Source organism: Stegostoma tigrinum, chromosome 2, assembly GCF_030684315.1.
Source record: "Stegostoma tigrinum isolate sSteTig4 chromosome 2, sSteTig4.hap1, whole genome shotgun sequence".
NCBI classification, from domain to species: Eukaryota; Metazoa; Chordata; class Chondrichthyes; order Orectolobiformes; family Stegostomatidae; genus Stegostoma; species Stegostoma tigrinum.
Genome location: NC_081355.1, coordinates 77,251,536 through 77,268,204, shown reverse-complemented (window position 1 = coordinate 77,268,204; position 16,669 = coordinate 77,251,536). Strand labels below are relative to the sequence as shown.

General features: G+C 38.6%; 2 protein-coding genes across 3 annotated transcripts in view; one reads left to right on the top strand and one right to left on the bottom strand.

Annotated features, from left to right (window-relative positions):
• Window positions 1–118: 118 nt before the first annotated feature.
• rbm48 (RNA binding motif protein 48) lies at window positions 119–11,928 on the bottom strand. The gene is made up of 5 exons (XM_048557294.2): window positions 11,741–11,928; window positions 9,160–9,350; window positions 7,749–7,894; window positions 2,574–3,175; window positions 119–1,857 (listed from the first exon to the last, which is right to left on the bottom strand). The coding sequence occupies exons 1-5, from the start codon at window positions 11,840–11,842 to the stop codon at window positions 1,786–1,788; spliced, it is 1,113 nt and encodes a 370-aa protein (XP_048413251.1). The 5' UTR covers window positions 11,843–11,928; the 3' UTR covers window positions 119–1,785.
• Window positions 11,929–12,007: 79 nt separating this feature from the next.
• The window catches only part of pex1 (peroxisomal biogenesis factor 1), a 93,502-nt gene continuing 88,840 nt past the window's right edge, over window positions 12,008–16,669 (top strand). For both annotated transcript variants that reach the window (XR_007250052.2, XM_048557193.2), the window contains exon 1: window positions 12,008–12,246. Coding sequence is in view for 1 of the 2 variants with exons in the window: in XM_048557193.2 (XP_048413150.2) it covers window positions 12,142–12,246 (105 nt within the window). In the remaining variant the exon portion in view is untranslated. The remainder of the gene's footprint in view (window positions 12,247–16,669) is intronic.

Genomic DNA, 16,669 nt, shown 5'->3' with positions numbered 1-16,669 from the left:
AACAAATGTATTATTTAAAAAGTTTCAGTACCATATTTTGAAGCAGTACTATATAATTGATCTATGAAATTGCTTGGAATGGAATCAACCTAAAAGCAAAACTCAAATTCAAACATGATTTATTTTACGCTTACTTTTAATTACTTATTGAAAAGCAAGTTGCAGAGTGGATGTTGTTCTAGTGACTAAGCAACTAATACATTGAAAACATTAATAATCATTTACACTAAATCACATCACACTGGATGGACAGAAATTTAGTGCTGTTTTGGGTGCCTGTGAACACTCGTATCTAGACTTATGTATGTTTCAGCTGGCTTTGCAGCATTAGTTGCTGTAAATAATGTCTCCACAGTAAGTGGGAATAACTTCAAATAAATTCAAAAAATAGGAAAAACGTTGTAGGAATACACAAGGACTGATTTACTGATGTTATCTTTTATGTTCTTTGCATTAGTACCCCAAATGTTTTCTGATTAAAAAAACCACAAGCTACAAAAACAATGTAAAAAGCATCAGACGATGTAACAGACATATGCCTGTTTCATTTTCGTGGCTGATAGTGAATAATAGAATGTGTGGCTAATATAACTAAAGTCATTGCAAATCCATGAAATATTTACAACTGTGTAAATAACATAACTGTGCTAACATATCATTAACAAAAATCTTCTGTGATTGCTACCACCAAATATAAGCCTAAACCAGGCACATATCCTAACTCCTTCTTTTGCACCATGTTGATATCCTACAGTCCCCTATCTAACCTCAACAGTATCGTTACATTTGCAGCCATTCAATAATGCTCACCGGTATATTTGCAAGTCAACTAGGGATGGGGAATAAATGCACCATTCCAACTCAATCATATCCCAGCACAAGCAAATCATAATATATTTTTGAAGGCATTAAATAATTTCCTTTCTTCCATCAGCAATTTAACCATTTCATCGATCCATCTTTATTTCAGAAATGGTTATGTAAATTACACAGCTAGTAAAAACAAGCAAAGTTGATGAGTACATTTACTTATGAAGTTATTTAATATTAAGGGGGTGAAAAGTTTCAAAAGCCTTTTCCTGTGAATTTCAACTGATTGCTCTTTGTTATTCATATGCAAAACTAAAGTGTGCTCATCTTCACAAAAGCAATCTCTTCTTAGGGGTCTATCACTGAGTGTAAATGCTTTTGCATTGTTGAATAATTTTATTTATTGTTAATCACATCTCTCTCTTTTCTGTACCTGTCTTTTGTTTGTGTGTTTTCGCCTTTTTTCTTTATCCTTCATTATAGTCATCATTCTAAATCTATATTTAACTTTTATTCTGGCAAATTTGATTTTCCATATTAACTTACTCTTTCTAAATTTCCTAGACTTGGCCTCCCACTGCAATTGGTAGAATGAAGTATTGTGTAAAGACTTGAATATATGAGCCAAGGCAACACTTTAGTGCATTAAAGGATTTCTATGGAAAACTCCGTTCTTCTGAAGTGACATTAAATGGAGGTTGCTTCTGACTGTTCTAGTGGACATTAAAGATCACACAGCACTATTTCAAAAAAGATCTCCCAGTGTCTGTGGGTAACTTTCCTCTCTTAAATATTATAACTAGCAATTTTCCAGATTAATGTTGTTGTCTTTCTGGAATCACCTTATGCATAAAGTACATTGATACGTTTGCTTTGGTAGCAAGAGCTACCAATAATCAAACCAATACGTTTCATGTGAAATAGCACATAATGGCGAGGCAATTGTTTTTCTTCCATCTTTCAGGGAGCTCATCTTTAGATTCTTCGACGTTGTTTTGGAGGTTTTATTTGTAATACTTCAGCTTCTTTTGTAGAAGACGACAAAACCTAGTGAAAACAAGAAAAACTTTTAATTATAAACACACCTATCAACCTTTTACAACATGTCACAAAAATAACTCGAGAGCTAACATCCTTTAATTATTATTTTTAAATTTTCTTTGCAGGTTTACACAACCATGCATCAATTCCATGCTTGAAAAAAAAGTCAAGTAGTTTGTTCCCAGGCCTGTATAATCTAGTCATGAACTATCTACTAGGATATATGGAGCAGCAGCTCCTAAAAGCTATATGATAACACTAGCTTCCTCTACATCTGCCCATATAAAAATCCTACATGCCACCAGATGCTTGCTTTCCTGTGAAAATTTGGCAAATTGGTGGGAAAACTAAATTTTTCAAAACAAAATAAAGGTTTTTATTTATTTACAAAATATAGAAACATATAGAAGTTATAACACTGAAACAGTCTATTCAACCCAATCAGTCTATGTGGATAATTACCCTCCTTGTTCAAATAAGCCCGAAATTTTCTGTATATGCATATACATGTGAGCGATCTAGGTGTCATCAAATTAAATATGACTAACAAAATGTAATTTTAGGTTTGCATATAACTCAGTTCTATATGCTGACTGGGTACATTTTTGGATATTTAGTTTTCATGGTGCACACAAACAGGAGATTCCATGTCATGTCTCTCATCATTTTTGGCTACCTTGTTCCAGTATGCTATCGTGGACTTAACACTGTATGATGCATACCTCTGTAAGTTTATTCCTGATCAAAGTTGCAGACATATTTAAGGAAGTATCCCCCAAGTCTATCTTTGGCATTTCTGGAAGCTTTGGTCCTAATACCACGGTAGTACTGTCAGTATCAAATCCATCACATATGTGAATGTTCATTTCTTGATTTATTTTCTTCCTGCCTTGCAGCAGAGTAGTCCTGGGAACAAATCTGGAGACACAATTCCCAATTTTAGGGGTCCAAGTTTTTCTTTCTGAACTCCATGAATCCTTAGAATCACCAGATTTGTCCAAACACTGGTTGTGAAAACAAGGTAATTTAGATTCAAAATATGATTGGTTTTCTGTACTAATAGCAATGTCTTTTGGTAATGTTCCACACAAAGAAGACATTTGAGAATATTCTTGTCTGACCCTTGATGTCGAAAAAGTGGCTGGATTATCTGGTTGAAGTGGTGGCAATGGCATTGGGTCACTATATACGGAATCTGTATTCCACTTCTGGTTGGATTCCAAACTTGCACAATGCTCAGGTTTTTCAGAAAAAGCTTCCTTTGCAGTATGTGATAAGGGAACTGGTTTTATGACTCTCTTTCCTGCCTTGTATAGGTCTGTATCTAAAAGGGCAAATGTGAAAAAAAGCATAATTGTAAGTTTTATTTTAAAGTATAATACAGCTGTTGTTCAAATAGTACACAATGTCTACAGTTGAAAAAGTATTTCATTGGTTGTAAATTGCTTTGAGACGATTTAAGGTGGCACACATATAATTGCTTGCTTACAGCTAATTTAAAGCATGTTAATGTCACAGATCTAAGGTGTTATCCATATACAAATAATAAAGTAATATGGCATAAAAGGCAACCATTTGGCCTAACAAGTACAAGTGCAAAATTTCCTACACAAGTGTTTTACTTTTTGAAACTTATATTGAATCTGCTTCCATGACCCTCACGCCAATGTGTTTCAGACAACAACTGTGTTTTCCTTTATGCCTCTGTTTTTCTGACCAAATATCTTAAATCTGTTTACTCTGGTCAAATTTGCTGCCACTAGAAGCAGTTTGTCCTTATTTAGTCTATCAAAATTCTTCACGATATTACACATTGATCAACCTCCTTAAGTTTCTCCACTCACCCCCATGTCTGCAATTCCCCTAATTACTCTCAAAACAATCTATTATGCATTGATGTTAAGAGAGACATACCGTGGAAGTTATTTTGCTTTGCACTGATCAAGACTGAATCACATCAGTACCAAATTTCAAAAGGAACAATTTATACTGCATGAGAAGAAAGTGCTTATTTGTTGGCATGTATATGCTGATTGGTTGGTTGTTGCAATGGAGAATGTACTAAGGAACAGATGCCTCCCAAATTTTGGTTGAAATTTTAAACCAAGTAAGTCGACTTTTGTCAAGGCTTTAATCCTGTGTATCACTCTAATAAATACACTCTGCATTCTCTTGAAGGTGCGGGTCCAATATTTCAGCTGCGACATAATTGATGTTCTATAAAATCAGTGCAGAATTTCTTGCTGTTGTATTTTATGCATCTATTTATAAAAGCAATGATTACGTAAGCTCTCTTTAAATAGCCTTTTCAACTTTGTGATGAGATGAAAAATAAATACAGTGATAACTCACTGGTGTAGTGTACTGCAAATCAAGCCCCTCTATTCCTAGAGTTATCACAAATGTGAAATGGTTTAGTCAAACTATCCAAAGTTAGTTTACGTTTAAAGTATTGGCAAAGTTATGTAGCTTGGGTTGTGGATGAGATTGCTGACTTGCTGGCTTATTTTTGTTCAGACGTTTTGTCACCATGTTAGGTGACATCATCAGTGGAGCCTCTGACGAAGTGATGTTATTCTACTCTGCTTGGAATTTATACAGTTCTGTCCATAGTGGTGAGTACTGTCAGTTCCGGTTTTGATCTGTATGGGCTTATATATGGGATCCAATGCGATATGTTTATGATTGAAGTATCAACCATGCCTCCGGGAATTGCTGTGCGTGTGTATTTTTGGCTTGGGCTACTATGATTACTTTGTCCCTGTTAAACTGATGATCTTCATTGTCTGAGTGTACCGATATTAAGAAGAGTTCGCCGTGCCATTTTGCTGCTAGTTGGTGTTCATGTATTCTGATGGCTAGATTCCTTCCTGTCTGTCTGATGTAATGTTTGTGGCAGTTGTTGCATGGTATTTTGTAAACCACGTTCGTTCTGCATGTTGTGGGAATGGGGTCTTTAATCCTTGCAAGTTTTTGTTGTCGAGTGGCTGTGGGCTTGTGGTCCACCATGATTCCTGGTGGTCTTAGGAGTCTTGTTGTCAGTTCCAATATGTTTCTCAGCATATTCACAGGAATTAAATTCATAAGGGAAGAAGAAACCAACAATAGACTTCCATTTCTGGATGTTAAGGTAGAATGACTGACAAACTGGGAGTTCCAAACCTTAGTGTACAGAAAAGCAACCCCTACAGATCAAATTCTCAACTTCCACAGCAGCCACCCCATCGTATAGAAATAAAGCTGTATTAGGACACTATTTAAATGGGCCAGAACACACTGCAACACTCCAGAATTACGCCACGAAGAAAAAGAACACCTATACAAGATCCTTGCTTTAAACAGATATCCCCGCAACTTCATCCACAAATGCCTACATAACAGACAAAACTGGAGGATACAGTTCGACTTAACACACTTACCGCACTTCCCAACATGAGGAACATATCAGAACTGACAACAAGACTCCTAACAAAAATAAATGACGAGGAAGGGTCACGGGACCCGAAACGTTAACTCTGTTTTTTACCTTCACAGATGCTGCCAAACCTGATGAGATTTTCCAGCAACTTTGTTTTTGTTCCTGATTTACAGCATCCACAGTTTTTTTTCAGTTTTAACAAGGCTCCTAAGACCACGAGGAATCATAGTGGCTCACAAGCACACAACCATTCTACAACAAACACTTATAAGGACTAAAGACCCCATTCCCACAACAAGCAGAACAAATGTGGTTTAAAAAATACCATGCAATGATTGCCACAAACATTACACTGGACAGACAGGAAGGAAACTAGCCATCAGGATACACGAACATCGGCTAGCAGCAAAACGGCACTATGAACTAAATATTTAAAATAGAGGTGCAATTTTTCAGGATTTGAATAAGGTGTTCGTGTTGTAACTAGTTTGAAACTTTGTTTTGCTGGCTATTAAGACTTTTCAACCTGTTATATATCCACAGTTTCTTTTTTGGTTTTGTGTAAGATATGTTCGTTAGTGAAGCTCTGCCGCCTCATGTGATTATATTTGTGAATGATTACCATATTAATTTAAAAAAATCTATCAAGCCTGATTTCATTCTGGGATCCAATTTGTTAGAAGTGGAACAACTTGTCCTCTTACCTTATGTACATATGTTCCAATCACACATCTCTCTGCTTCTGCAATAATTTTAGAATGGTATTATTTTTATATTGCCTCGTATCATTCTTTGTATCAAAGTGAACCACTTCACACTGTATTTAGATATTGTTTGTGTCTGCCCAAGTCCTGATAATGCCTGTTGGTATTTTCCTCACTGTCTACATTCTCGAGTAGATTGGTTTCTGACATATTTTCAGAAAGCAAAGGAATCTAACATTTTACTAAATGATTAAAAATAACCTTTAAGCTTCAAATTCAGCCCAAAACTAACTAATTACTTGAAACACTAAAATATTTTAATGCATTGCTGATTAATATGCCATGATCTTTGTACTGGGTAAATCTTAAAATGATGCAGCATTTTATTTCAGATGCCAATATACAAATGTTAGAATTAATTACAGAGAGTTGGTTGTGATATGAGGACACAGAAAGCATTAAAGTAAAATTCTCAAGAAGGGGCACTGAACCCGAATCGTTAAACCTGATTTCTCTTCACAGATGCTGCCAGTCCTGCTGAAATTTTCTGTTTTTGTTTCATATTTCCAGCATCTGCAGTTCTTTCAGTTTTTTAAATAAAGTATTTGTTCAGTTCTTTTAAAATCAACTTTCTTAAATGTTTTATATTCTAAGTGAAGTAATCCCAGATTTCAGTGCTTTGTACATAACTGTTTACATACAGGTCATGGGCTTCCACTACATTTATTGTCTAGCTCAGAAGATAATTGTTTTGAATACCCCGGAGTGCAAGCTTCCTGATTGTAAAGATAATGGATGAACTATGCAGACCAGATAGATTTCAGGTTCACTGATTAGAGCTGGAGATGTTGACGGGGTAGTTAGAAACTATGATCAACTTCCTCAATTTGGAAAAAACCCCAGCTGCTTTTCTATTATTCATTGGTGTTATGTTTTCTGTATCTCAGCAAGAATTCAAACAATCAAGAAAAGAGACATGAAGGGAGATAACACAGATACACCAATGGAAGGATGTCCAAGATATGAACAGCAAATATCCATTTTAGAGCATGCAAAGTTTCATTTATTTTTACACTTAAGCACATATATTTTCCCCAGTTGGTTGCAGGGTCAGATGATTGGAAAAAAGGCTGCTCTACCACTCTAGGTATGACCATATTGCATTTGCCATATGTTTCCCAAAGAACGTTAATGCACTTCTGGATCTGTTGTACCACTCTTGATAAGTCAGAGAATGTATTAGAGTACAAAATATACAGTAATTTATTATTCTGCTATTAGGATGCACTCTTGAATGCCATTGTTGTAAATGCTGTGAAAAGAAACATTGAATTCAACACTTCTTGTTGCTGCAGGATGTTTGTACACCAACAGCTGGTATCTTTGAACTTCAAAATCTGGCTGCTCCCCAAAGGAAGCTAGCAGAAAATGTTAATTTTCACTGCTAACTCTTCAGTTAATGCTATTTCATGAATATAGTATTTGAACCTACCGTATAGGAGTGGTATACAGACTTTGCATATGCTGTATTATACTTCAATATTTCCAAACAAGTAGATACAACCTTAATTATTTTGAGTACTAGTTAAATTGTGTTCTGAGTATCTGAAGCATGTAAACGTTAACCTTCCTTCAGCAAAGCATTAACGTGTGTGTTCCAAAAAAAAATGAAAAGACTAATTACATTTTCACATTTAGAAACAAACAATTTTTGGCTTTATTCTTGGTGACAGAAGAAAAGCAACATAAATGAAAAAGGTAGTCCATGCACAAACCTTTGCTGCTTGTTGACCTCATTATGTACCTTCTCCTCTCTTTTAGTTTTTCTCTGGTATCCTCCACTGATTCAAACTCTGGGGCATAACATACATGAAGCAAACGACCAAAAAAACTTTGCTCATCCTGTTTACGTTTTGCTATTCTGAGAAATGATGAAAATATATGGTTAAATACAGTGGTTGGGCAGTGCAGCATACTTAGTAAACATCAAATTTGTAGAAAATAAAATAACATTAAATTTTACTTTGAAAAAAATATAGAAATAGTGACATTCATTTCACCAAATTACGTGAAGTAACATTTCTACATCAATAAAACATTCTTGAAATGCCAGGAATCACTAAAGGTATAGAAGTTTTAGAAGTGTAGAATTTCATGCTCTCTGATGAAGGGTCTAGGCCCGAAACGTCAGCTTTTGTGCTCCTGAGATGCTGCTTGGCCTGCTGTGTTCATCCAGCCTCACATTTTATTATCTTACAATATAGTAGCACCCTTTTATAACTCCTCTCTTATGAGAAGATTGCTAGTGAAACTAAAGATAGTTAAAATAACATCAGCTTTTAAAATTTGAGTCTCTTGCACCTTAATTTATACCAACTAGCAGAGAAAAGGAGTAACTTCAAATTATCTGACATATGGATATTGGTTTTACTTAGCAGATACTATGTTTATGTTTGTTAAGATTGAATACTAGCTACATTTCTTTAAAAATTACACAAATTTGATAGACATTTACCGATACCATTACTTTTATCTGTAAAACTTTCAAGTGTATGGAATTTTAGACTATATCCAAAATTGAACCACGGACTAAGACCGCACAAACTTTACCATCAACTTATATTTTGAACCAAAAAGCATATTAAACATAATTCACTTTGTACCACTCAGACCCTGTGGTAAGAATAAAATGGATAACTTGTTACTTTATAAAGAGGTTGGCCAAAGTGAATTAATTTCAAAAATCTTTAACTCCAATAAAAAGATATAGCAAACTTTGTTTTAGCTGGCACCTTAAGAATCGGCACGCTCGGTAAACCGGCAAAAATTATATCCCTAAAATACTGAGAGTTTATTGATTTATTGGGATCTCTGCATTGCCCAAGAGGTCATTTGAGGGTGCATGTGGGAAGGCTCTCTGCTTGTAAGTTTTATTCAGGGCTAAGTGGATTATTATTTAAGTGATTTATGATGTAAAGTGCAGCAGCGATGTGTTTTTTTTCCCCAATACATTTCTATTACTTAGTGTGTGTTTTTATACTGATTATGTGGACCTCTTGATCAACTGGCACACTACTGGTCCCATAGGGCACCAGTTAGTAAAAGGTTTACTGTACAAAGAAAGAATGAAAGATATTATTTCTCCAAAACTGAAAAAGTTATTCTAGTTAATTTCTAATTCATTACCTTGCACTCTGTAATCTTTGGTATTTGATGTGATAAACTTCTGTGAATTCCTCAGCTGGGTACTCATGCAATACAGAATATTCTTCAATGGTTCCATATAATGCAAACAGTTCAATCAACTCCTTCATGACTCCCACAGCTGGCACTCCCTGTATTAGCAGGTGCTTCGATTCCAGATTTATTGTGTACACCTAGACCATTGTCAAACATGAATGTGGGGGAAACAAAGCCAGTGATTTCAAAATCATCAATGCTATATTATTGCTTTAGAGTGGTAGATCCCATAGTTTTTCCCACAGTGATCCCACTAAGGGAATCAAGGGTTACAGGGAGAAGGCAGGACAATGGGATTGAGAAACACATCAGCTATGACTGAATGTTGCAGCAGACTCAATGGGCTAAAAGGCCAAATTCTGCTCTGATATTTAATGATCCTTCAATACTTTGGGATGAAGGTCATAAATTCATCAATCTTAAATCAAGTTAACTTTTTAAATACTATCTATACTAAATTTAATTTCTGACTTCCCAAGACCCTTGTTCGGGAAACAGACACCAAGGGCTGCTCTTTAGTTGGCTCCTCAATATAACTGCTCCAGAAATCCAGCTCATTCACAGTCCAGGAATCCTCCAGAGCATTAGTGCTGATTTGATGGACGATAGATAGTATAAGGTACTGGTGGAGGTTAGATAGACCTTAGGTTTAGGGTAAAAGTTCCACACAGCTTCTATGTTAACTGAAATTATCCATTATTACTTTATTACCCACAAGTACACGCAAGTGTAATGTCCTGATTTGTACTGTGTCCAGTATCACCTGTACAATTTAGTGATCTATAAAAAACTTGAAAAAAATTGTGCTGCCCCTTACTGTTCCTTACCCTACCCAAACTGATTCTACATCTTTTGGAATAGGGTTATTCCAAGGCACAACATCGTGGGTCAAAAGGCCTGTACTGTGCTGTACTTTTCTATGTTCTCTGTTCTATCTTCATCCTTTCATCCAAGGTTCCCTCTCACTAATCTACTGATCCTGTCTTCTATTAAGAGTGCTATCTCATCTCCTTGTCCTTCTTGCCCATCCCTCCTAAATCCCAAATGTTCAATTTCCAATCTTGGTCACTCTGTAACCACGTCTCTGTAATAGTATTTAAATCCAATTACTACAATTTGTGCATTTAAATCAACTATTTTGCAATTGTTACTTGGATTCAATAAATTGTTTCTAATTCTACGTGTTCATCATTATGCTCTATTCCTAACATAAGGAGATCACAAATTATCTTCTCCACAAAGCAGTGAAGGATGGCTCACTGAACTTATCCAAGGCTGAGCTGAATGGAATATTGACAAACAAGGGAATCAAGGATTATGGTTTGCAAACAGAATAGTAAAGCTGACACCATAATCAGATCAGCCATGATTTTACTAATTACACAACAGCTTTGAAGGGCCAGATAGACGTCTCCTGCTCTTGAATGTTGTGGTCCTCTACAGCATTGACAAATTGTTGTTCAGGTTCAGAAACAGGTCTGTTGGGTGAGTGAAGTCCTAAAGCTCTTTGCAGGGATGACATTGTCATCCAATGCATAGCCATACTGACTGTGGTATTTCCAAGACAAAGAAAGATATAGGAGATCTGCAAATGAGCTGTATGGCAGAAAGGTGGTGGTGAAATTGGAAGCCGTCATTCAGTTCTAAAATGCAGAATTTTAAAATATGCCATTACATGTGAACATTGGCTAGGAATTTGTTGTTTGTTCTTAACTGCTCTTGAAAAACAAACAAATGCTTAACTATCTTCTCAAATTGCTGCAGTCCACGTGGTTTACTTATTTCGCCGTAGTGTTAGGAAATCAGTTTCAGAATTTTGATAGCAAAATTAAAGGAACCGAAATACGGTCCCGAGTGCGGCTTGGAGAAGTTACAGGTGGTGGTTTCCCACGTAACCGCGGCTCTTGCCCTTCTAGGTGGTAGAACTCATGGGTTTGTAAGGTGTTATTGAAATTACTTGAATGCACCTGTAATGTATCTTGTATGTAATACTGTCACTGTGGTGGAGGGAGTCAGTGTTTAAATTAGAATACCGTTCAAGCGAACTGCTAGAATTATTATACTTCAGTCGACAGAGTGAATCTCTAGCCAAGAATCATAAATATTCTAGAGTTTACAGGGTTAATTTAAATAACCTGTTTATACCCGCTAACGTTTAGATCATAACCGAACTGTTTATAATTACAAAGGAAAGAATTGGAAGGACAGAATTCTTTCTGGTGAGGTAATCGAGCGCAATATTTTGCCATTGAAATTAGATAATTTAGCAGTAAATTATTAAATGTTTTCGACCATAAAGTGGAAATCTGGATCACGCTCAATGTCGACAAGAAAACGATAAACGTCTTCTAAAGATCCAAGAAAACTCCAAAATATTCGCATCTTTCCACCAGACAGCCATGTTGTATCCTCATTGAGAACAACATTGCATTCAACGAAAGACTTTTGCATTCCTCGCAATCAATGAGCTGCAGGACGGGATCGGGTTGTTTCACAAACCTTCACCTACATCCGAAGCAGCACTTACTTTGACAGCCCTCAGCCTCCGACCCTCTCGGTACTTGGGTCGCGTGAAGCAGACGTTTTCCTGCCGATGGTGTCTGAACACCTCAGGAACCCGAACAGCCATCTTTGATCGAAGAAGAGACGATCGCAATCGAGTACCGATCGCTCGATGACTAGATCGTTTGGCACCGGCCCCGGATGGAGTCCCGCCTCCTCCGTGCCCTCCCGTTGAGCTCGGGATGTGATAGGTCGGTCAGAGGTCAATCGAAGAAATCTTGCGTCGGTAGGTCATTTTCGGAAACGGAAACTGACGGAAGTTGGCTGTGCTGGATCTGGCGAATGCGGTCTGTGTTCGAATCTGTGGAATCCTGCGCCTAACGGTGTAAGCGGCGCGAGTTGTGCCCTTTGGCAGCGCGCGGCAGGATGTTGGTTGCCGGGGCCGTCTGCGTGCAACTCAGACTCGGCAACATCAAGGACTGCTTCCTGCACCTGGCCCCTCAGCGAGCATCGCAACTTCATCTGGAGGAGGTGATAGCCGTCGCCAATGGCGTCTTCCCTTTCTTCTCTTCCCCGCTACCACTGTCTTTTTGATTTTACGCCTGCATTTATTATCCATCCCCGGTCACCTTGGCGTCGGGGTTGGGTGCAAGTGATGTTCATTTCAGAGGTCAGCTACGTTGGTGAGGGACTGGCACCACATACAGGCTGCTGTGAGTGAGGACGCCAGATTTCCTTCTCTGGGAGAACAAAAGCAATTATTGAACAGTTTGGATATATATAGTAGGCCGACAATTTAATGGATTCTATTGCTGCTGGTCTTTCATATGTTTTCTCTTAAAAGCGTTGTATTTTGTGTCGCCACGCGCAGTGACTTGTAGCATGTGACGTATTGTGTATTAACATTGTATTAGACACAACAGTGTGGATGGAGCTGGAGGAACACAGCATCAGAGCAATACGAAAGTCGATGTTTCGGGTTGGGACCCTTCCTCATTTATATTTTGTTTATAATTAGTTTTTAGTAATGGCATTTTCTTATGTTTATCTTTCACTTACTGTAAGGCTTGACATAACAAGGTGTAGAGCTGGATGAACACAGCAGGCCGAGCAGGAAGGCTGACGTTTCTGGCCTAGACCCTTCTTCAGAAATGGGGGAGGTGGATAAAAGATGGATAGAAGAGAAGATAGGTGGAGAGGAGACAGACCGGTCAAAGAGGTGGGGATGGAGCCAGTAAAAGTAAGTGTAGGTGGGGAGTTATATGGGAGATAGGTCAAACCAGGGAGGATGGACAGGTCAAGTGGTGTGGGATGAGGCTAGTAGATAGAAGATGGGGGTGGAGCTTGAGGTGGGAGGAAGGGATAGGTGAGAAGAACAGGTTAGGGAGGTGGAGACGAGCTGGGCTAGTTTTGGGATGTGGTAGTTGGAGGGGAGATTTTGAAGCTTGTGAAGTCCACATTGATTCCATTGGTCTGCAGGATTCCCAAGCGGAATATGAATCACTACTCCTGCAACCGTCTGGTGGCATCGTTGTGGCACTGCAGGAGGCCCAGGATGTATGTGTCGTCTGAGGAATGGGAGGGGGAGTTGAAATGGTTTGCACCTTGGACGTGCAGTTGTTTAGTGTGAACCGAGCGTAGATGTTCCACAAAGCATCTGCTTCCCTTTGGTTAGTTTCTGCAATGCACCTTGTAGATAGTAGCAGCAATAGGTACTGAGTGTCAGTGGTGGAAGGAGTGAATGCTTCTGGATATGGTGCTAATCATTCAGGCTGCTTTATCACGAATGGAGTCAAACTTCTTGTGTTGCTGGAGCTGCACCCATCCAGGCAAGTGGAGGGCATTCCATCACACCATTGGCTTTGTGGAGTCAGGAGGTGAGTTAGTTGCAGTAGTATTCCTAGTCTTTGACCTGCTTTTGTAACCACTGAGTTTATGTGGTGAGTCCGGTTGAGTTTCTGGTCAATGATAACCCTAAGGATGTTGTTATTGGGGAATTCCCTTCTAACACCAATGAAGTCAAGTGACAGTGTTAGGCCTTGCTTATTGGAGATGGTCATTACCTGGCATTTCTGCTGTGTGAATGTTACTTGCCACTCATCAGCCCAGGCCTGGATATTGTCCAAATCTTGTTACATTTGAACTTGGACTACTTCAGTGTCTGAGGAGTTACGAATGGTGCTGAACTTTAGATCTTGAAAATGTCACAAATAAGCTCAGAAAATAATCTACGAAATTGATTGGAATACTGGCTGTTGTTATCTAGAGGAATGAAGTACAAGGAACCAGAGGTTATGCTGCAGTTGTACAAAACACCGGTTAGATCCTGCTTACAGTATTGCAGCCTGATGTAAGCAGATCAGGGCACCACCCCTGAGGAAGGGTGTATTGGCCGTGGAGGGAGTAAAACATAGGTGTACAAGAATGATACCTGGACTTCAGGGTTAAGTTTTGAGGAGTGATCTTACAAATTAGGCCTGTTTTCTCTAGAAGTTAGAAGGTAATCTAGAAGGTCTTCAACATTTTAACAGGAAAAGACAGTGGATAAAGATAAACTACTTGTGCTGCTTGGGGAACTAGAACTGGAGGATTAGTCTAAAAATTAGAGCCGGACAATTCAGGAGAGATGTTAGGGAGCACTTCTACACAAAAGGGTGATTTGAGGTTTAGAACTCTTTCCACAAACAACAGTGGATGTAGGATCCGTTGTCAGTTTTAAATCTGAGATGGATCATTTTTGTTAAGCAATGGTATTAAGAGATATGGGCCAAAGGCAGAGATAATGGGAACTGCAGATGCTGGAGAATTCCAAGATAATAAAATGTGAGGCTGGATGAACACAGCAGGCCAAGCAGCTTCTCAGGAGCACAAAAGCTTTTGTGCTCCTGAGATGCTGCTTGGCCTGCTGTGTTCATCCAGCCTCACATTTTATTATCATGGGCCAAAGGCAGATATGTGGAGTTCGGCCACACATAAGCCATGATTTCGTTTAATGGTGAAACAGGCCTGAATGGTCTGTACCAGTTCCTATTGTTATAAGTTAGTCCTAGCTTCGCCTGTAAAAGTAGTTTACCAGGTTACTAAATAGTGAACATCTTCAAGTACTTTCCTTGTTTTTAGGGAGTTTCTTGAATCCTCTGCCATTAGTAGAGCTTTTCTTTTCTGATGATTATTTTTCCCTGCCAAAACGAATCTCCCAAAATCCTTTGAACGCAAGTTTGGTCTGTTCAGGAGACGGCTGTGTGTGACCTCATAACAACACTTCAGGGACTTTGAGAGGCTTAGAATTTAATAGAAGGCTGCCATTGTCTTTAAGTGTAATTATCTTCCACCTGCTTGTACAAGAATCATAGCCTTTCTGGAAATGTTTCGTTAGTTGCATATTAATACCATACTAGTATTACCTTGGGATGTCTCAAAGCCCCTTTCAAACCTTGAAGTACATTGTGGGAAAGTAGCAGCCAGTGTTTCGCAGAACAAGGTTCGACAGTCAGCTAAATGATGATGAGAAAATCTGTACAGTGATTTGTTGTACCAACAGTTGGCCAGGACAGAAGGTTTTAGCTCAAATCTGGGATTTGAACTTGTAACCCACATTAATTTCTCTACAGAGTTGAATTAGTGTGGTGTTGTTTTGGGGTTGCCACCTATTCTCAGTTCGAGAGTGAGACTTGAGCCAGTTTGAAGTTGCGTTATAAGTCATTGTTCCTCAGTGTTCCAGTTACCCAGTTCAATAAAAGATGTAAGGATGAATGCTGCAACTACTCCTCAGTTTAATCCTGTGGAAGTAACCAGGACAAAATTTGATGTTCACTTTAAATGCATGTTAATTAAGGAAAGTTGGGATGGATTAGTTAAAGTCAGATCATGCTGGATGATGAAGACAACATTTTGACCAAATATGGTGTCAGAGTCCTAGTAAACTTGGAGTAAATGGGGGAAACTTTCTGTTGTTTGGAGCCACACATAACACAAAGAAAGATAGTTGTGGTTGTTGGAGGTCAATTATCTCAGCCACAGAATATCATAGTAGGTGTTCTGGATAAATATTTTTAATCAGCTTGTTCAGGTGTTTTATCACATACCTCTGGAGCAGGTGGGTCATGAATCCAGGCCTACTGGCTCTGAGGTTGGGGCTCTACCATTGTGCCTCAAGAGCCCTTCCCAAGTTCCTCTGGATCTTGTCGTATGCCCAAACATCTTCAGCTGCTTCATCATTGACATTCATTTCATCATAAGGTCAGAGGTGGGGATGTTTGCTGATGATTGCACAATGGTCAGCACCATTCTTAACTGCCTCATATTGGAGCAATCCTTGTCTAAATGCAACAAAATGTGGACAGCGTTCAGGCTGGGCTGTTTAGTAATGCCAACAAGAGAGAATCCAGCAATCACCCCTTGACATTCGGTGCCATTACCCTAGTTGAATCCTTTACTATCAATACTTTTAAGGATACCTTTGATCAGAATCTCAACAGGACCAGCCATATAAGTACTGGGGTTACAAATGCAGGTTAGAGGCAGTGAATTCTGCAACAAGTAACTTGCCTTCTGGTTCATCAAAACATCGAATATGAGGTACAAGTCAGGAGTGTGGTTGAATACTCATGAGTGTATCTCAACATCATCCAAGACTTAACAGCCCACTTGATTGGCACTCCATCTACAACATTCGTTCCATCCAACATTGTAGTGCAGTGGCACTGATGCACTGCAGTAACTTACCAAGGCTCCTTCAAGTTTCTCTCCAAGCCATGAACCATCTTGACTTGAAACTATATCATTGTTTCTTCATTGTCATTGGTCAAAGTTGTGCAACAACCTCCCCTGCAGCACTATAGATTTACCTGCATTTCATAGAATTCAGTGGTTAGAGAAGGCAGCCCATCACTGCCTTTTCAAGGACATGAAGGATGGCAGTAAATGCTGATCTACTCAGTGATGCCCACATTTT